This window comes from Exophiala mesophila (assembly GCF_000836275.1).
Source record: "Exophiala mesophila strain CBS 40295 unplaced genomic scaffold supercont1.4, whole genome shotgun sequence".
In the NCBI taxonomy this organism is placed as follows: Eukaryota; Fungi; Ascomycota; class Eurotiomycetes; order Chaetothyriales; family Herpotrichiellaceae; genus Exophiala; species Exophiala mesophila.
Genome location: NW_015622507.1, coordinates 1,148,492 through 1,167,512, shown reverse-complemented (window position 1 = coordinate 1,167,512; position 19,021 = coordinate 1,148,492). Strand labels below are relative to the sequence as shown.

Below are 19,021 nucleotides of genomic sequence, written 5' to 3'. Positions count from 1 at the left end.
TCAAGAGGCACCGATGAATCGACTTGGGTTTGGGAGTACAAAGGGAGCCAGTCTGGGAAAGGAAGCGGCCTCGAGGTGTAACCGTGTATTGAGCAAAAAGGCAGAGTTGGTATCGATGAAAATCAGCAGTCGAGCGAGAAGGCCATCAAGACCAAGGCTCCCAAGGCCACCTCGGAGCTGCAACATGCCTTGGACACCAGTCATGTGGGCATGATATGCGCTTTCGCTCCCGTAGATGGCTTCGTAGCTGGCCATCTTCGCACTCGCAGCAATCAAGTCGTCACCCACCCAACCTTTGTTCTCTTTCAAACTCTGGGTGATGCCGCCGATGGCGTATTCTTTGAGACGGAGAATCGCTTCAGCCATGGTGGGATCTCCTTGGAATGCCGCATAATGCGATGCTGAGAAAAGCACGATGACTTGGAAGATCAGCGGACAGTGGATCACCATGGGAAACCATCGCGTCTTCAATAAACACGTCTCCTGCTCGCCATCGACTTCTGGAATGGCGACTGCCAAATTCTCAAGGTCTTTTCTCCTTGTTAGCGTGCAACCCTCCCAGAGCAGACTGAAGACTGAAGGGGAGCGAAAGCATTCTTCATGACAGGGGGGGGTTCGTGAACCAGAGCAGAACTTACAGTTCTCCACTACCACAGATACAAAAGGCTCATGATATACGGGACTTTTGGACGCTGGAATCAAATCGTTTCCGGATAAAGGGGTCAAGGGGCTCATGGATTGACTCGAGGACGACTCATTCTGACCCTGATTGTCGTCCTTTCGAATCTCGAGCGTCCACCGTGGGAATCGCTTTCTGGATCTTCGTTTCTTTGTACCATTGGCCACTACAGATTCATCCTGATGATCCTGGGCGGACGATCTCGCTGCATGGGATCTCACCTCACGACGCACACGGACAGCATGCGCATGATCTCGAGGTACACCTTCGACGAATTTCAGCTCGGCCCGTCGTATCATCATGGATGCGCAATCGCAATCGCAATCGCAATCGCAATCCTGCCGCCGCAGCCGGCCGGGCTTAGTGCAAAAAAGCTCGGCTTTCCTTTCCTTTCCTTGGGATGTCAAACCACGAACTTGGAAATGTCAAATGGCTTCCCACCGACGCCATGTCAAAAATCAAAAACGTTTGGTGTCGAAGCGAGACAAGGTGTCAGGGTGGGTGCGATGTGCCACTGAAGCTTTCAACTCGCCGAGAAAAAACGGATTGGTGGAGCGGAAACGGTTTTACGTACATCCTCTCAGCCTCACAGCTTCTCATGACATGGGGAGATGGAACTACCCGTACCACTTGCATAATCCCAATTCAGAAACGATCCGACGTGACCTTTACGCCTCGACCAAAGCATGCCTCTAGCGTTCGGTCATTTTGGTATCACGCTTTGGTTTTTTCCTCCCTCACGCATTGCATTATTGCCTTGAAGCCTTGTTGATGATTGAACATGGACGATCGATCCTCTTTTCATAACAGAGACCACTTGCATTATCCTGTTCCGGTAAGTCTGGTCGGAGCTATGATGAGTATTTCCTGAAGGGACGATAAAGTGTCTGCTTCGAGTCACTTATCCCCGACACTTCTTCCCACGGACGTCGGCTTCCTCAAATCATCGATCGACATCAGTCAAACCCTGGTCGATCTCATGATGACATTTGTACTTTCGCGTCCGGACCTTGAAGTAAGAAGCCAAAGTAATATAAAATAGTGATGAATCCCCACTAGACCGTGTGTCTTACTCCCCGTGTCTCATTCATTCCCAGTTCTTCAAGAATACTCAATTCAAGCCAGTCTGAAACCCCATTTTTGCTTTACCGCTACTGCTACTACCATTCAAACAACAAAAAGCCTACTAAGTCATGTCTCTTGAAGGAAAAGTTACGTTGATAACTGGTGGTGGCAAGAACCTTGGTGCAAGCATCGCAACCATCTTCGCGGCGGAGGGCTCCCACCTGGCATTACATTACAACTCGACATCGTCCAAATCGTCTGCAGAGTCACTTGCCCAGCAGCTTTCGTCTCAGTACCCCAAGACCCAGATCAAGATATATCAAGGCGACCTGACAGTTGCCAGCAATGTGGAGAAGCTATTCCAGTCAGTCCTGGCCGACTTTGGGGGAAAGCTAGACATCGTGATCAACACGGTAGGCCAGGTACTCAAGAAACCACTGGTTGAGATCGACGAGGCCGAGTACGACCAGATGTTCGCCGTCAACAGCAAGTCAGCCTTTTTAGTAACCCAGCAAGCGGCTAAACACGTCAGCGAAGGTGGCAAGATCATCAATACCGTCACATCTCTCCTGGCGGCATACACGCCCTTGTATACCAGCTACCAGGCGTCCAAGGCTCCAGTCGAATATTTAACCAAGGGATTGAGCAAGGAGCTGATGCCCAAGGGAATCAGCGTCAACGCCGTGGCACCAGGCCCCATGGACACGCCTTTCTTCTACGGTCAGGAATCCCCCGAGGCCGTCGAGTTCCACAAGTCCAACGCCATCGCTGGTCGCCTCACCTCCGTCGACGACATTGCCCCAATCTTCAAGTTTCTCTGTACCGACGGCGCTTGGATCAATGGTCAGACTTTGTTTGCGAACGGTGGCTATACCAGTCGTTAGACAATGATACTTTAGCTACTTAATCCTTGGAGTTTGTTGCTTTGCTGCATTGGCCTCAGCATCGCGAGACATTCATCCCTGTCCTGGCTGGGTCTCGATGTGTGTTACGGTTACCGTGCCAGACTTGCCGGATAAAAGTGATAAGCCATCAAGATTCTGGTTCGAATTGTATTTCCTTCGGCTTCGAACTTGTCTGGAAGATTGTCATGCAACATTGTTGTGGTGTGCGTTATGAGGGTTGGCAACTCCTTTGATCCCACGTTCATGCCTACTACAACCAACATCCTTCTTCACCTTTGGGTCGTCAATAAGCAAGGACATAAACATGGTTGAAATATTCCCATTGATTCATAGGAGAGGAGAGGTCTGAAATCCAATCAAAACCAGACCATCGCCGTCCTTTGTCTGCTTGCGGGGATGACAGATTCCCCCGTTGTTTTTTTCTCCTTTCTCTTCTTGTTTTTCGAGACTTCTTCAACTGAGAGACTCTCTGCGTGAACAATGAATAGAGCCATCGATATAGCAAATAATAAACACGTCTTGGCGACTTGGATACACAACAAATTTCAACACCCGGCCGAAAGCATGGGCTCGCGAAAACACCGAATGTGTACGCTGAATGCCACAAAACCAAGCCCCGTCGAGCCCAAGTATATATACATTTGACAAAGTGTCCAAAGAACACAGTAGTGCTATCAGGATCGACTCTCGCTCGCGATCAAACCCTTTCCAAACCCTTCCTCCTCGTCCCAAAGGTTTCAGTTGGCGTGCTTTTTTCGTTTGTGAGGTGGGGATTCCCACTCGTTCACAATCATTATCGTACATCATGCCGACAGGAACCCAAAGCCCTGCTAATCATACAGGTCATATATCATGTATGGTATAATCATCATTCAGCAATGCGTTGCAAACAAATGAAATGATGGGTGATCGTTCGTGAGGTCGTCGTATGCGTCGTCTCCCGATAGCAGTAGCAACTCATGTCTATCTTGGTCCTTCCTGCCGGTCGGGTTGGTCATCGGCCCGGCTCGACCTGTCCACGACTGCCCTGCGCACCCGGGTCGCTGTGAGGCAGGAGATCAAGGCACAAGGTCAGAATGTGTATAATCTGCTCTTCCCAGATCCCCATCTCAAAATCGACTAAACCGTACTGTTCAAGTTGATCACACAGGCCAATCAACTCATTGGCGAGGTTGGTGATGGCTTCGGCAGAGAGGACATCATTTGGTTGTCGCCGACTTCGAAGCGCCTCCTCTGTGATGTCCTTTTGCTTTTGTCCCAAAGCCTCCCAACACAGATTGATGTGCTGCCAAAGTTCGATCCGTTCGGCGTGCCTGCTCTCGTCATCGTGGTGAAGCCCTAATGCAAGTAAGCTACTAGGCACTGAAGGACGCTTTGACGAAGCGGACGTACCAAGAGCCGTTACAGAGTTGACCAGCCAGCGGGAGAGTGCGACTACCTTCTCACTGGCCTCGGTTACTCTGCCTGCGATGATGGAGTCGAAGATCAAACGGATTTGTTGTCGATACTCTCGTAATCCCTCCTCGGAGGCCTCCTGGCCTCCTTGGCCACCGGTGCTTTGAACTTCTGTATGCTCCACGCCGCCAAAGCTGCCTTGCGCACCTCCGTATGCCTCGCTTAGAGGCGCCCGACTCGCGGCAATATTGCCATAGGAGGTGGTCTCGGCTTGTGTGGTCATGTAATGAGAGGAACTCGATCCAACCCCAACCCCTGCCTGTTCTCCTTGCCCCATGTACTGCGGAACAGCGAGTTGGCTCGCCATCACTTCGATCGCGGCTGACTGGCGTTGTTGGAATGAGAGTGAATCGTATACAGCCTGTGGCCCAACAGGGGGTAACATGGAGCCCTGTGCGTATTGCGTGTAGTGGTGCTGCTGACTGGGAGAGGCTTGAACAGACTGCTGCCTCGAGGGATCCTGCAGATAGGCGGGCGAATACTGCATCTCAACCCCTTGCATTGGACTGCTACTTTGAAGATGTGAGCCACCAAATTGCTGCTCTTGGTACCCATATCCAGAATAGCCGGGAAGATATGGTCGTGTTATCGAGGATCTTCCAATATCACTTCGGGCAGGGGTTGACGGCTGTGCATATCGATCGGTGCTCGGGGGTCCCATGGGTTGCCCCGGTACTGGTCGCGATTGCGCTTGTGTGTGGTATGGCTGTCCATACTGAGAGCGCCGACGGTCATTGCCGTCCATTTAAGGAAGAGTACACTGTGCGTCGACGCCAGAGTGACCGAGTGTCTATGTGCCTTCGAGGAAGCGATGTTATAGAATGTGAGATGATAGAGGGCAACGTCGCCTTGCAAGTTTTCGATGGCTCGCCTCTCACAATTGCCGTCTGCCTTCTCTTCATGCGACCTGCTTGAATGCTGGAAAGGAGGACCTTGTCTGCTGATGCTGAAGGATGTCAGGGTAAGCCAGTCCTGAAGTACAAAGTCGAACTGGTGTGGAGACCCCAGGCAGTCGAGTATTCAAGTGGCGCACAGACTGGGTGCTCGTTTGTCAGAAACCGGCACTCGAAGCCGATGTTGATCTCGTCGGTAAACGTCTCGAATGCGTGTCATTGAGGGACGGGAGACGTCGGTTGGCTGATGTAGACGAACTGTCGGCAAAGGTTTGGCAGCCGTATATCGTCACAGAATGGGGTTTCAATGCCAACCCGGGCGAAACAGAAAGATAATAATACTACACCAAAGCCTTCCAGAAGAATGCTTCCAAATCACCGAGCATCTGTTTCCCCGGTCGCTAACAGAAACCAGACCCGTGCAAAGGAAACGGAGAGTATGAAACGTGACGTTGAAGGGTGGTGGGGGCGATTGTGTCAGATCGCTAAGGAAGGACGATGTATCGGCGAGACGGCAGACGATGCCAAAGAGAAGAGATCGAATGAAGGAAAGGAAGGAGCGTCGAGCGTGTACAAAGAAAATCATCCAGGTACCCAACAAAAGAGAAGGAGGTATAGAGCAATCAAGGTGCAGCTGCAGTAGAGGCACGAACTCAAGACAAGCCTTGAGTGGAGGAGGCCCTCTTATTGGACACAGTGAATGCGTCCCTGGTACTCGAACGGTAGGCGATATGGGTCTTTGGCAGGAGTAACTGGTACGTCAATGTTGACTTTGCATGGACGCCTCGCCAGCGCGGGCATCATACTTTGACGGAAAACAAGGCGTGTCTACGAATACCAATGAATGTTCCAGTACCGGGTATTTCGGGGTGAAGTCTCTTTGGGAGCGGTCGGACGCCACAATGGGACTGAGCTTCTGGGGCAGTGGAAGCGCTCGTATGAATCCATCCAGAGTGGACTTATGGAGTACAGCAGTGCTGCCTAGCGGTTTCCCGATATTTTTGACAAGAGTTTCCAAACCTCCGCAGGGTCTTTGGACCTTGTGGTTGGAGTCATGATGCCCGCGAGTGGACGCTCTGTCGCTGTTGAATCTCTGGGCCAGACGAGACATGGGACAGGGGACCACCGTATGGGCCACGCGGGCCTTATGTGCGAGAATGGGGCAAGCTTGTAAACACGGCGAGAAATATCGCAGCGAAGAGACGAACCTATTTCCCTGGAGGCTTGAATTGGCGATACAGTCGCAAGAGAAGGGGATGTCGAGACGTATGCCGCCAGTGGATCCTTCTCATGCAGGCCTTCTGGGGCTCTGACAGAAGGTCTAGGGCCACGGTCAAGCCAGCAAGCAGCGGCCAGGATGGCAGGGAGCTAAACCCTCTAGGCACTGGTCCGACACAATGTTCAGATTTAGCTTTGGCACCACTTGCCGGGGCAGTCAGGCGAGATTTAGAGTGTGGCGCTGATGAACAACAGCACCGGCCAAGGCAGTGGGCCATGCCCAAGTTCCAGACAATTTTAAGAAAATGCCTGACTTGTGGGTGACTATGTGTACGATGGTACTGGAAGAGCGGATCGCTGACATGCTGGACTTGTCGAAGATCAGGATAACAGAGGTCAAATTGGCACATGACAAGTATCGCGCCCACATATTGGGCGTATCATGACAATCTGTCAGGGTTTCTTTGCCGCGGTGACAGATGGGTGATGAATTTCGATCACAGCCCGGGGCCAGACTAACTTGGTTGATCGACAACCATTGTTTGGGTACATTTGACGTATCATGACATTGGGTCTCAATAAGTGCGCCTCGTCGTTTTAGTCAACTTCCAACACGCCCGAAGCCTACAGACGCTGCTTTATTGTGTTGCATTCTCATGTCTAGCGTCAGAAGGACCCATCAGTCAACGTTGTCTAGAGAGACGCGCGCATATTGGAACCTTGGGAAGAAGTTGGAATGTGTGTATGTGCTGCAGCCATGTGCCTCCGGAGCCCAAAGTCGGCTGGGGATGGCGTGGGCCCGATGGTCAATGGGCCTCGCCCATCGAGTTTGTTGGACGACTTACGGATGACCCCATCCGTTAAGGTGTGAACGGAGTAGGGGAGAGTTTATGACTCGTAGACCTCTTGGGCATGTGGTGTGTCCGGGGACCCTCTCCCCAAGAGTGGATGCCCACTGGGGTCTCTGGTGATCAATCGTGGCTGCTGTGGCTTAACATTTCCATCATTTCTTGACATCCATGCACTTGGGCACGGATTGGAAATTGACCACAATGTTTTCACAATCAAACATGTTGGGCCGAAGGAGCTTGAGAGAGTGTTCAGTGACCCTTGTTTTGGGATGCGGCGTCTTCAACTATCCACAGTAGAATCTCCTGTTGGTCTTTGATTGCTTGAACTGCCTTATTCATATGACGACGAGGCTAGAGTTGAAACTCGGCGGATGCATCGGCGTCCCAGTTTGATTGACGATGCAAATCGACCCAAAAGGTGTGGTCTTGTCGAGCCGAGTCAGTCGGGTATCTACAGGGTGGCCTCGTCCCAAAGATCTGGCGAAACACCAATCCATGCAGCACCTGACAATGAACGTTGATCATGTGCGACATTGCTGCATGCGAGCGGTGGCGTCTGACCTTTGCCGATGGTCTGGCATGCTGATCTCGACAGCAATTGAAGCTCATCCAAGCGCTGAGTAGAGGTCATCTCGCCAGAAGGATCGGTCGCAGTGGGCAATATCCGTGAGATGAGGTCAACGTCTCAGGTAGGCAGGCGAGCGGGATCCTCGCTTGGCGCATGTGTAGTCGAGTCTGAACAGCAGGGTTAGTTGAGTGAGTGACAAGGGTGTCCCCGAACCCAGCAAGGCCTGGGCCAAATCTGAGGTTCAGCGTCCGCCAAAACTACTGTGCCTGCACGGCCCTATGAGCAGGAGGTAGGAATCAGGAAGGGGAGAGTGCGTTATTGGGATGTGTCATGACTGGAGTCGCCGGGGTTATGCATAGGTAATTGAAGTCCGGAGTGGCCCCCTCGGCCCTATGTGGCGCAACGGGAACTTTGGAGCAGAGAGATTGATCCTGCAGCTGTCGATGTAGACTGAATTCACCAACGGGCTCTGGTTCACTGGGATCGAGGGGTCGTTGCAGCCTGTGGGTAGACCTGCTCCGGAGGGTATGGGTGTGCGTAGAGACTGGGCTGAGGGGCCCCTCGGCCGATGATGCGTCCGTGGGTCGAGCAACAGGCTTGCAACAACCAACATCAGGTACCGTACGAATATGCGTATGCGTATTAAGGGTAGGATGTTGTGCTTGCGCGTTAGCGTTGGGAGATCATGGAGAGCCACGATTGGCGATGGCTTGACCGAAGCGTGTTTCAGGTTTGTTAGTCTAACAAGGCTTGGGTCTTTCTGCCCGGGGTGGGGAGTGGCTGCCCAAAGCCTGCATGCTCTGCTCAGCAGCCCCGATGGACTTCATTCTGTTGTCACCTTCGGGTAGGCATTGGGTCAAGTTTGATTTGGTGGCCGAGGGGCTTTTGCTGCCCGGTCGTGACATTGTGCCAGTGCTGCACCAACGCAGTTGAGGACCAGGCTCACGACCCTTTTGCTTGCGTGAGGATTTGTATCCAGACCGTGGCGATGTCGGTACGCATGACTGTACTGAAATTGTCGACTTATTTGGACAGTTCGTACGGGTAGAGTACATCATGGGACATACTGGGTATCTCTTCGATGGATCCCTGACGTTGCTGAGACTGGCCTAATCTTGAATCTGCAAGTCGCAGTTGCTGTTCGGTCGCGCCTGCCGCAGCCGGACCCAGGATCGCACTTGCAGTTTCAAGATCTGCAGCCTAGGCAACATCAACATGGCTGCAACATGGCTGTGCTGCGGCGCTGCTGTCCTTTTTCTTTTCTTTGCTGCTGTGCCTCTGTGTCGCTTTCTCGCTTCCATGATCGACTGCGATGTCCAGCTGCAGTTAGCCTTCCCATCCATCCATCCACGCCATCCACTCTGATCGACTGATCGAGTAAGTCCACCGGCACTTGTGAGCCACCTTTTGCCCAGTACCAGAATACCAGGTTCGTCAAGACGCTATGACTGATTCATTACAGGCCCGCGCCTCGTTGTTGCACCGCGGCTTACGACTCGAGAATTGGCTACACAGATAGCAACATGTCACGGCTGGGGAGATTTCCTCATGGCTCGGTTGAGAAGGAAGCCGGCAGGTGTACCATCGTCTCCGTCTGCTGCGACAAATACCTCCCTGGCCAAGTCGGTTTCCTGGTCCAAGAGACCTCGACAATTCTCGCTGAGGCTCCAGGCTGACCCGAGGTGCCTCTTGTCAAGGAAGGTATTCACCTCGAGCCACATCTGTGCCTCATCATTATTGCATTGGCCCATGACTGCTGACCGTGTTGCGCTGTAGAATGACTGTTGTCATGCTCTCACTTTATTATAGGCTACAGCACTCAGGTCCGGTAGCTAGGTCTGATCTATATGACAACAACATCTTGCAATTGCAGCAAACCCACCGTAAACGCTTCTAACCACAGGCGCCTGCTGACAAAGAGATGGATTAGGCAAGCTCCAGCTCCGGTCTCTTCCTAGCCAGAGCACGTTACAGACAGGTCCGTTGAAGTTCAGACACCATCGTGGATCAACTTTGTACAGTTTATGACTCACACCCGTCAACATCAATGACAAGGTGTCTGACATGTGCTCGATCAATGGTGAAACAACTAGTGCTCATCTGATAAAGTCGCACCTGAATGTACCCGTCCACAAGCCGATAATGTACAAGTAACTGGCAACAATAATGGTATCGAGCAAGGCGCAGTTTGTGTTTACATATCTCGCCCCGTAGTCCCAGTGCTCATCGCTTAACCCAAGTTGGCCTTTTGCGAGCCTTGACCCGTCCAGGCTTCTTTCGCTCGACACGTCTCGCATCTGAAGTAACACAGCCAGCTGCAACGGGTATTAGTATCGTGTTCAAGAAATGGAATTCATACTTGTGGATCTTACCTCGACGCAGAGCAGGCTTGAGAGCCGGTTCGTGTACCAACAATGCTTTTGCAAGGGCCAACGTCATTGATTCGGCCTGTCCAGTGAGCCCTCCTCCTTGAATGAGCGCAAAAACATTGTACTTGTCCATGCGCTGGGCGGAGCTCAGTGCCCACAGTGCACTTTCTCGGTCGTGGAGTCGAGGAAATGCCTCGGTGATGCTTCGGCCGTTGACCAAGACTTCACCTGTCCCTTCCACCAGCCAAACTCTTGCAGTTGACTCTTTCCTCCGGCCAACTCCTAGTGACCGACCCCATTGGTCAATCTTGCCAACTTTTGCTTGTGCGATTTTCTCGAGTCCCGGTCGTGTGAAGCGTTGCAAGACGGTTTGTACCTCTTCTGGCATAAAAGAGCGATGGATCCTGTTCAATTGGCCGAGGAGGCGCTGCAGCCTGGCAAATTTGGACGATGTTACCCTTTCGCTGACGGTAGATCGATAATGCCCAACCGTCACCCAATATGCTCGTGGAATCTGGTCGGCTGCAACGGTTGGCACCTGGCTGTATTTATCCACCAAGGATTGTAGAAGTAAAGTGTCGTCGGTGAAAGTAGGAGAGCCGGTGAAATAGGATGGTGAGCTTGGAATAATCCGAGCCGGTGAAGGTGTCGATGCATCCGTGTCAACTTTGGGCTTGTCGAATTTTATCTCGGGAGCTGCACGAATCTCGACTGGGGGTTCGGCGTCTATTGATCGACTTGATGAGGTGGAAAAGGACGACATCTGAGGCCATCTGGAATACCGCATCCAAGGCCTATTCTTCAAGGATGGCAAGAGACTTGGTCGCATTTTCTGGCGACAGTTGCTGCACGTCCAAGCGATGGCAGAAGAGACGACATTGACACTCGGTCTCGCCATGTCGGCGGGAGCAGAGAGGATAGCAAAACTGCCAGGAGTGATGGCCACCTGTACAATATGGCAACGACTGGGTCAAGAGGTGTCAGGAATAGGTTTGAGACTGCCAGCTGCTTCTGTTCCGTGGCCAGCGTCGTGAACCAAATCCCTATTCTCTCTAATAGCAATGCTTGAAGCTGGGGCACGTTCAAACGCAGTCGACAGCAAGCAAAGAAAACGCCAAGAAATATAGTGCTCGGCGCACCTGCCTCGTTTCATTTTCCACCACAGGCCACCGCTCTTGCCTAATGCAGATTCATCACTTGGGAATCATCCATCTCCAAAATTTTGATTTCTCCCACCGTATCGCACTCCCAAAGACTTTGAACCCCCACCATCCATCTTCAATTCGGTCTTCTGTCACTCATCTCCCCCCTGAATTCAAAATGTCGTTCGGAAAGCTCTACGGATTTCCTGCAAGTTCACCCTCCCGCTGTTGTGTTCGCAGCCTTAGCTCAATGGAGTTACTAACTGTTGGAAAAGGACAATGCTCGATCTACCGCTCTCCTAGCAATCGCAAAGGAGTACAACCTCGACATTGAGCTGGTCGAGACTCGTCCTCCCAATGTTACCGCTGATTACCTCAAGCTCAACCCTCTTGGCCGCGTTCCAACTTTCGTGGGCTCCAATGGCTTCGTCCTGACAGAGTCGATCGCAATCGCCATCTACCGTATGTCCTACCTTTCTTTCCGCGATCTTTCTTCTTCCCTAGCCAAAGATGAGTCATATTATCAAAACAGTTATCCCTGTCAGAACACCGTTGTTGACCATATTGAATTCTGAGCCTTGCAATGTCTTTGTCTCAAGCTGCCCCACTCATAATCTCTCTTTCGACCCACTAATACCCAGTCGATAGTTGCATCACAAAACGAGAAGACAACCCTTCTTGGAAAGACCAAGCAAGACTATGCCACCATTGTTCGCTGGTTGTCCTTTTCCAATGCCGAGTTCATGCCCAGTCTGAGTCAGTGGTTCCGACCTCTCATTGGCAAGGACCCATACAACAAGAAGACCGTTGATGATGCAAAGGCTGCTACCCTCAAGGTCCTCGCTGTCTACGAGCAACACTTTCTGGTGAACACATTCCTCGTGGGGGAACGCCTGACCCTGGCCGATCTCTACACCGCATCCCAGATGTCCCGTGGCTTCCAATTCGTCCTTGACAAGGCCTGGCGTGCCGAGAACCCCAACACCACCCGTTGGTTCGAGACCGTCGTCAATCAACCCATCTGGAAGGCCGTTGTGGCGAGCCCCATCTTTGTCGAAGAGGCTGTCAAATATACTCCTCCAAAGAAAGACCCCAAGCCTGCCAAAGCCCCCACCCCAGCAGCTCCCAAGGCTGAGAAGAAGCCCGCTGTTGAGGAAGAAGACGACGAGCCCAAGCCGGAAGTCAAGGCTAAGCATCCTCTTGAGTCCCTCTCCAAGCCTACCCTCATCCTTGATGACTGGAAGCGAAAGTACTCCAACGAGGACACTCGTTCAGTGGCTTTGCCATGGTTCTGGGAGCAATACAAGCCGGAGGAGTACTCCCTGTGGAAGGTTGACTACAAGTACAACGACGAGCTGACTCAAGTTTTCATGACCTCCAATCTCATTGGTAAGCCTTGATCCATCCTTTGGTACCATTTGGAGCTATGCGCCTTCTAACATGCGATAGGTGGCTTCTTCGCCCGACTTGAGGCATCACGCAAATACCTCTTCGGAGCTGCCTCGGTCTTTGGTGTTGCCAACGACTCGGTGATCCAAGGTGCTTTCTTGGTGCGTGGTGACGAGGCACTCCCAGCATTTGACGTCGCCCCCGACTGGGAAAGCTACGAGTTCACCAAGCTCGACCCAACCAAGGCCGAGGACAAAGAATTTGTCAACGACCAGTGGTCCTGGGACAAGCCTATTGTGGTCGGAGGCAAGACATACGAATGGGCTGATGGCAAGGTCTTCAAGTAGACCGACCTCGATTCAGCTACCATTTGAAGACGAGATCAGGATGGCGTGGAATCATGAAACGAGAAATGAATTGTGATAATGTGAGGCCGAGAAATGATATCTCTGCAGGGCTCAGATTGCCTTGACCAGCATTGTCAATGAATAGTGCAGGCAGTTGAAACCAAGATATGAGATTTTCAGTTTTCTTGCTTTATGTATCACGATCGCATCGCTTCTATCTTATGGTGTGGAACTCATTCACTGTCAATGCTTCACCTACCTACCTTCGACACTAAATGATTACGGGCTTTAACGTGCATAAATGGACAGATAGACATACAATCCTTCGTCGTCAGTTTGTAGGTCTATATTTGGTAACAAAAGGCGCAGCCACAGGCAACTTAACCTATACAAATCCCATAGAAAGGCCCGTCTATCCGCATGAACTACCCAGCGATGCAACTACGTAGGAACTACGGTTATATTTCCCGCAGCCAGCACATGCTATACTCGGAGACGACAACGGATTTCAGACAGGAGTAGATGGAAGAGAACCGGAGAGAGATCACAGGACAGAGAATGACCTCAGAAGCAGAGTAATGGAAAATAATGGACAGCAAAGCAAAACACACAAGAATGAAAGGAAATGACAGATAGAGAAGAGAGGGAGGAAGAGGAGAGAGAAGATGGGTTTTGTTCCTTCTTGGTTTCAGAGTTACAATTCCTTGCAAACTCCTACTCACAGCATGCACCACGTGAAGGTGAGGAACGTCGCATGCCGCCAGGAGGATTTTGCATCTGGCCATACATACATGCCTTGCCAGGACTCGTTTTTGATTAGGAAGCGCGCCTCTAATCAATAACGGGCACTGGCAAGGCATGTATGTATGGCCAGATGCAAAACCCTCCTGACCCCCTGTGCTGAAGTCGAGTATCAGCACTGGGGAGTAAGGGTAGGGGAGGGGGGAGGGAGCGCCTTTGGCCTTTCCCCCTTCTTGGACACAATCTCCTAGCTGTGGTCCTTGCCCTCGATGCCGCTGCATGACAAAGCAGCGCATACCTACTAGAGTAATATATCGATTCTCTAGTAGCAGCGACAGAGTCTACAACTTCTCGCCTGGTAGTGTATTTCAACTGACACTCGCGATGCCATCGCTTTATGTATGCGGGGGATCAGGCCGCATACACAAAGAAGACAGCAAAGGGGTCAAAGTTGAAATACACTGGACCAGCGAGAAGGTAGATGCTCCAAAGCCCCTACTAGAAGATATATGGAGTAGTAGATATGCGCTGCGATGCCTGCCAAGGCAAAGGGGCGAGGTCCTGGCTTGGAGCAGTCCAGGAAGGTGAGAAAGAGACAAGGGGGCCGGGCAAAAGAGAAAAGAAGAGTGGTGTCAAGGAAGAAGAAATGGAAACTGAAAAAGTCGGGGAAATGAGAAGAATATATAGACAAGAAGTCGTGCCTCAGATCAACCCTGGGTCAGGCAGAAGAGAAAGAACCAGAAAGATCAGATTGACGAAAAGCTTAATAGATCAAAATCGGTAGATCACAGATCACAGAACGAGAACAAAGTGGACGGCAGAAAGTAATTGATTCGGGTTCTGTGAATTGTTTGGCTGTAGAGTATCCTGGTGTGGGATAAGGTTTGATATCGCATGGTTCATCCTCACCAAGTCCCACTGCGTACCGGGTTTTATGCTGATGATGAGATCCATGCGAGCTAATTCGTCAGATCACCATGGTCAGAGGACTCATGCGTGAGCACAACCAGTCTTGAAAGTCAACGACCAGGTAATGGTATCCAATACGATCATGTTTCCAAATGATCGCAAGGAGGCTGGATCGTGCATTGTTGGATCCTGACCAAGAGAGAAGAAAGCTAGAAGATTTCGTGACATGGTGGTTCCTCAGCATCATGACCGAAAGATGCTCGCTCATTCTGTTTGGGCCTCGGTGGCTCAACAACTCCATCAACTTGAATGGAATCCAACTCGTGCTGTTACGATTGTAACTTATCCTCTTGCACACAAAATTTGCCCAACAATAACCAGTCAACCAGAGTTTGAACAACGAGGTCTTCTCCTTGAACATGTGACGTTTATCGGCCCATATAGTGGATCCTGGCGAGTCGCACCTATCACAACTCTAACCACCTCCTCTTTCTGTTGGCTCTCATCGGATCAGAGAGCGAAAGCAATCCACAAGCATCGTGATTTTCAATTGGCCTGATCGAAATCCTTCGCGGCTGATCCCGCTTTTCTATCTGGTCTTGAGTGTTGAGATAAATTGAAGTGGCGAACAACGGTGGTATAGCCACGATTCTAAGTTCGTTGACGGTCACCTTGTGTGAATATGTAGTCCAGACGCTGAAGAGTTTGAGCCTGTCGGGTGAAAGGCTGCTTGAGTAGCAGTGATTTAGCATGGGAGCGCGGTGTTCATAGACGATAACGATGAATTCCGTAGTGGCACAGTTCGTTCCAAGAGTGACAGTACTGCAAGAGGTCAAGAGATGCAGCGACAGGACTACTTCAATACAATTGATTAAGCGCTAGATGGCTCTGGCTCGTCTCAATGTACTTCAGCAGGGCGAGCAGCGGCAACTGCCATGTCACCATCGATATCCCTTGCAGCAGTCTCCCCCCGCCGTCCCTCGAATAGTCTCACCCACCATTCTGGTGGATCCATTGGGCGCTGGCCCTCGTGTAGGCCTGGCCAAACATCGGCAAAGAAATAGTAGACGTGTCCCACAATGACGCCCAAGATCTCATCTTTTGGGATCGTGCCATGCATAAACATGTTGAAGGCCATGAGGACCCAGGGAAGGTACGGCGCTGTGAAAACAAGTATTCCAAGGAAGCTGAGGCGAGTATCAGGATTTCTTCTCGACCAGATGTAGACCAGAGTGCTCGAGAGCGAGGAGCCGAGAAAGGGTATGGAGGTGGTAAGAGAGCTGAGAGCCAGCAGCGAGGTGCAGGCATAGACCAGGAGCCATGAAAAGACGGCAGGAGAAGGCCCCGAGCCTTGTTCTAGTAGTCTAGAGTATCTTTGAAGAAAGAAAACATGAAACGCCAAATCCAAGGACGGCGGACCAAAATAAATGAAGGTGGTTATCAACCGCCAATACTGTGTATGTTAGCCGCGGTCCCAACGTGCGGAAAGAGGATTGGTTTTCACCTGAGATTTATAGTAAACCGCTCTGAAGGAATAAAACAATTGAAAGGGTGTGATGACCTTGCATTGCAGGAGAATCGATGTGACAACGGTGGCGGTGGTCCAATAACGGGTGCATGGTGGCATCTCAAAGAACCACTGCTCGAGAGGAAATTGTCCCAACTGGCCCAACGCGTCATCTCCTCCTCCTGCTCCTCCTCCGAGCATAGCAGCCATGATCTAGGCGACGACTTGGAAGAAAGGTTGAATAATCGGGAGAATTCGATGAGGGAATCGGGGATTCGAATTGAGGAATCACTCTAGACAGATAAAGGTAGCGACTGTGTTAAGATGGATGAACGAGAATTCGAGGTATCATGATGATATTTGTCGGCGGATCAGAATGGACAATAGGATTGGGATGGAGAGGTTCGTGTGAGGATGACAACGCTGGTCATATACAACAAGTGGCCTTTTGTAATGAAGTGTCGTTTGTTCGGAATGACGCCTGCGGACGATGCAAGGAGAAGTGGGCGGCGAAAGCGAACCGCCAATAATGATGTCGATGTCGATTGTCTACGGGTCTCCATGGGCCGAGGGGTACAGTGGCCATTATTCTATACCTACAGGTATAACCTATAGGTACCTGGGCAGGTAGACACCTGATGCATGGTGGCATGTCAGACACATCAGTCTTCGTTAGGCGGGTAGATCTCCACTTCCAGGCTCTCTTTAATGGCTGGGGAACCCCCATTGGACTTGTGAGATGCCTAATCGATACCTTAGGTACCTTATGCGACACCCTAAACCACCCAGGGCAGCGCCGCCAAGGGCATGGACGCCCGAGGCCTTTCCAGCCACACCAGTTGGCAATAATGGACACCAGCCACAACGTGACCTTTAAACCTCCAATATCATCATTAGCGACGCGCTCCGTTTGACTGCGAGAACGGACGCGTTGCTTCATCATTTCAATCACTTTCGTCGCCTCCACACTTTTCCAGCGTATCCTGAACTCCAGATTGTTGCGACCATTCTGCCACTCAATTTGGAACCATTCGACACCTTGCCCTATAAGACGGCACCTCCCTCGATCGCGAAGCCGAGCAAAGTGACCCCCCGCATTCACACCTTGATAACAGGCTTTGCATCAGCTTGACAAGAGATATCACTTTGCACAGGCTCTTACCTTGGATGGTAGCAAAGATTTCATAATTACCACAATGGCTCAGACCAAAAGCGCCTCGCGGCCTTCTCTCGGCACTCCTACAAAAGGTCGAAGACAATCCTCCGGAGTCTATGCATCCCCAAGACAGAGAACAGGTGGCAAAAGCTATTCTAGACCACAACGTACGTTTGTGGTGATAGTGTAATCAGTATTCTACGAGGCGTAGCTAACGAAATACCTATAGCTGGAGATCCCATCCCAAAGCGCACACCTACCCGCCGCCGCTACCGACCTGGGACTATCGCGCTACGAGAAATTCGACGTTATCAACAATCCACAGATCTTTTAATATTGAAGCTTCCTTTTGCTCGACTTGTACGCGAGATTGCTGAAGAGATTGTGCCTTATGGTGCAGGAGGTTTCCGGTGGCAGAGTCAGGCGATCCAAGCCCTGCAAGAGGCCTCGGAGGCTTTCCTCGTCCATCTGTTCGAGGACACCAACCTTTGTGCCATCCATGGCAAACGAGTCACCATTCAACAGAAGGACATTCAATTAGCCAGACGCTTGAGAGGCGCCTGGGGTGGCTTGGGATGACCATGTCTGTCATAATGAATTTTGGGTATCACGAACTGGATTGTCGGATTAGGAGTTGGATAATGTGCATATACTGTTCACCAAGGAAGTTGATTCGAGTAGTACGCTATGGATAGCATGGGCAGGCCACTCGTCAAGCATTTGCAGCTTTTGTATGCTGTCCGTCGTCGTTGGGTTATGGATCATGATAGCGTATTTAGATATGGTAATTGGACTATACAGGATTGCTCCTGGGAAAAACCAGCGAAGCTATAATTGCATTGACACCAATGATTAATGAAACCTGGCTAACCGTTGACACTCGAACCCAAGACACCCTTGGTACTTGTGACATCGCCACTGCCCACCGATCCTTCGGCTCTTCTCTCACAGGACTGCCTGATAGCCACGGCAAGCGCCTTGAATGCCGATTCAGCCCGGTGATGGTTGTTGTGGCCATAGACAGTCTTAACATGTAGCGTCACACTGGCCGCCTGAGCAAAGCTTTCTAGGCCATGGGTCAGCATCTCCGTACTGAGATCACCAATCTTCTCCCTGGTGAAACCAAAGTCGATGACACTATACGGCCGATTCGACAGGTCAATCACAGCCCAAGACAGTGCTTCGTCTAGCGGGGCATCACCGCGCCCAAAACGGACGATGCCGGCTCTCTTGCCGAGTGCAGCATTGAAGGCCGAGCCAACGGCTAGAAATACATCTTCAGCTGTGTGGTGGTCGTCAATCACTAGGTCTCCCACCGCACGCACGGCCAGAGACCAGCCGGCGTGTTTTGACAGAGCGTGGAGCATGTGGTCGAGAAATCCAATGCCGGTGTTAATAGAGATCTGTTGGGTAGCTGTGATCTGTGTGGCATGATGAGACTCTGGTAGTGGGAAAGTGACGTCGGGGTATTTTTGTCGTTGAGCAGTGCTGATTGGAGTTGGAAAATGTTCAGATCGTTCAAAGGCCTCGAGCGGTCCGCCATCTAATGATAACGAGACTTGGACTTTGGTTTCATTGGTGATGCGGGAGAGTGTATGGGTGCGGCGAGACGACTCTCTTCCTATCGAGCCCATGATGGGTGGTGACTATCACTGGATCTGTAAACGCGATATTTTCTTGAACCGCACGAACAATGTCAACTAGACTGAAGGTTGCCGTCAATAAGAAGGTCGGAGTGAAGTCTATAGTCAAAGTATTTTTCAGATGCTGGAGGTGAAGCTCCACCAATGATGATGAAGCAAGTAAGCAATGGGTAGTCACCAGCCA

At 51.2% G+C, this 19,021-nt stretch overlaps 8 protein-coding genes across 8 annotated transcripts; 3 read left to right on the top strand and 5 right to left on the bottom strand.

Annotated features, from left to right (window-relative positions):
- PV10_05642 (uncharacterized protein) lies at positions 1 to 978 on the bottom strand (the record flags this gene model as incomplete). Its single annotated transcript, XM_016370338.1, has 2 exons — positions 1 to 530; positions 639 to 978. 2 exons carry the CDS (start codon positions 976 to 978, stop codon positions 1 to 3), a joined length of 870 nt encoding a protein of 289 aa, XP_016222631.1.
- Positions 979 to 1,754: 776 nt separating this feature from the next.
- PV10_05641 (uncharacterized protein) lies at positions 1,755 to 3,179 on the top strand. Its single transcript, XM_016370337.1, has one exon. It carries the CDS (start codon positions 1,873 to 1,875, stop codon positions 2,626 to 2,628), a length of 756 nt encoding a protein of 251 aa, XP_016222630.1. The 5' UTR covers positions 1,755 to 1,872; the 3' UTR covers positions 2,629 to 3,179.
- Positions 3,180 to 3,588: 409 nt separating this feature from the next.
- Positions 3,589 to 5,189, bottom strand: PV10_05640 (uncharacterized protein). Its single transcript, XM_016370336.1, has 2 exons — positions 4,042 to 5,189; positions 3,589 to 3,987 (listed from the first exon to the last, which is right to left on the bottom strand). The coding sequence occupies exons 1-2, from the start codon at positions 4,847 to 4,849 to the stop codon at positions 3,644 to 3,646; spliced, it is 1,152 nt and encodes a 383-aa protein (XP_016222629.1). The 5' UTR covers positions 4,850 to 5,189; the 3' UTR covers positions 3,589 to 3,643.
- Positions 5,190 to 9,350: 4,161 nt separating this feature from the next.
- PV10_05639 (uncharacterized protein) lies at positions 9,351 to 11,078 on the bottom strand. The gene is made up of 2 exons (XM_016370335.1): positions 10,007 to 11,078; positions 9,351 to 9,949 (listed from the first exon to the last, which is right to left on the bottom strand). The coding sequence occupies exons 1-2, from the start codon at positions 10,899 to 10,901 to the stop codon at positions 9,858 to 9,860; spliced, it is 987 nt and encodes a 328-aa protein (XP_016222628.1). The 5' UTR covers positions 10,902 to 11,078; the 3' UTR covers positions 9,351 to 9,857.
- Positions 11,079 to 11,215: 137 nt separating this feature from the next.
- Positions 11,216 to 13,283, top strand: PV10_05638 (uncharacterized protein). Its single transcript, XM_016370334.1, has 4 exons — positions 11,216 to 11,353; positions 11,421 to 11,607; positions 11,794 to 12,534; positions 12,595 to 13,283. The coding sequence occupies exons 1-4, from the start codon at positions 11,324 to 11,326 to the stop codon at positions 12,879 to 12,881; spliced, it is 1,245 nt and encodes a 414-aa protein (XP_016222627.1). The 5' UTR covers positions 11,216 to 11,323; the 3' UTR covers positions 12,882 to 13,283.
- Positions 13,284 to 14,479: 1,196 nt separating this feature from the next.
- PV10_05637 (uncharacterized protein) lies at positions 14,480 to 16,511 on the bottom strand. The gene is made up of 2 exons (XM_016370333.1): positions 16,036 to 16,511; positions 14,480 to 15,984 (listed from the first exon to the last, which is right to left on the bottom strand). The coding sequence occupies exons 1-2, from the start codon at positions 16,246 to 16,248 to the stop codon at positions 15,430 to 15,432; spliced, it is 768 nt and encodes a 255-aa protein (XP_016222626.1). The 5' UTR covers positions 16,249 to 16,511; the 3' UTR covers positions 14,480 to 15,429.
- Positions 16,512 to 16,942: 431 nt separating this feature from the next.
- On the top strand, positions 16,943 to 18,043 carry PV10_05636 (histone H3-like centromeric protein cnp1). The gene is made up of 2 exons (XM_016370332.1): positions 16,943 to 17,361; positions 17,424 to 18,043. Exons 1-2 carry the CDS (start codon positions 17,235 to 17,237, stop codon positions 17,771 to 17,773), a joined length of 477 nt encoding a protein of 158 aa, XP_016222625.1. The 5' UTR covers positions 16,943 to 17,234; the 3' UTR covers positions 17,774 to 18,043.
- On the bottom strand, positions 17,944 to 18,935 carry PV10_05635 (uncharacterized protein). The gene has a single exon (XM_016370331.1). The coding sequence runs from the start codon at positions 18,826 to 18,828 to the stop codon at positions 18,061 to 18,063; it is 768 nt and encodes a 255-aa protein (XP_016222624.1). The 5' UTR covers positions 18,829 to 18,935; the 3' UTR covers positions 17,944 to 18,060.
- Between the last annotated feature and the right edge of the window lie 86 nt (positions 18,936 to 19,021).

Coding starts and splice junctions, on each gene's coding strand:
- PV10_05641 (XM_016370337.1), top strand. CDS start 1,873: ATGTCTCTTGAAGGAAAAGTTACGTTGATAACTGGTGGTGGCAAGAAC.
- PV10_05640 (XM_016370336.1), bottom strand. CDS start 4,849: ATGGACGGCAATGACCGTCGGCGCTCTCAGTATGGACAGCCATACCAC. Junction 3,988..4,041: donor CAACTCTGTAACGGCTCTTG/GTACGTCCGCTT, acceptor TACTTGCATTAG/GGCTTCACCACGATGACGAG.
- PV10_05639 (XM_016370335.1), bottom strand. CDS start 10,901: ATGGCGAGACCGAGTGTCAATGTCGTCTCTTCTGCCATCGCTTGGACG. Junction 9,950..10,006: donor CAAGCCTGCTCTGCGTCGAG/GTAAGATCCACA, acceptor TACCCGTTGCAG/CTGGCTGTGTTACTTCAGAT.
- PV10_05638 (XM_016370334.1), top strand. CDS start 11,324: ATGTCGTTCGGAAAGCTCTACGGATTTCCT. Junction 11,354..11,420: donor GAAAGCTCTACGGATTTCCT/GCAAGTTCACCC, acceptor CTGTTGGAAAAG/GACAATGCTCGATCTACCGC. Junction 11,608..11,793: donor GATCGCAATCGCCATCTACC/GTATGTCCTACC, acceptor CCCAGTCGATAG/TTGCATCACAAAACGAGAAG.
- PV10_05637 (XM_016370333.1), bottom strand. CDS start 16,248: ATGGCTGCTATGCTCGGAGGAGGAGCAGGAGGAGGAGATGACGCGTTG. Junction 15,985..16,035: donor CGGTTTACTATAAATCTCAG/GTGAAAACCAAT, acceptor TAACATACACAG/TATTGGCGGTTGATAACCAC.
- PV10_05636 (XM_016370332.1), top strand. CDS start 17,235: ATGGCTCAGACCAAAAGCGCCTCGCGGCCTTCTCTCGGCACTCCTACA. Junction 17,362..17,423: donor AAGCTATTCTAGACCACAAC/GTACGTTTGTGG, acceptor AAATACCTATAG/CTGGAGATCCCATCCCAAAG.
- PV10_05635 (XM_016370331.1), bottom strand. CDS start 18,828: ATGGGCTCGATAGGAAGAGAGTCGTCTCGCCGCACCCATACACTCTCC.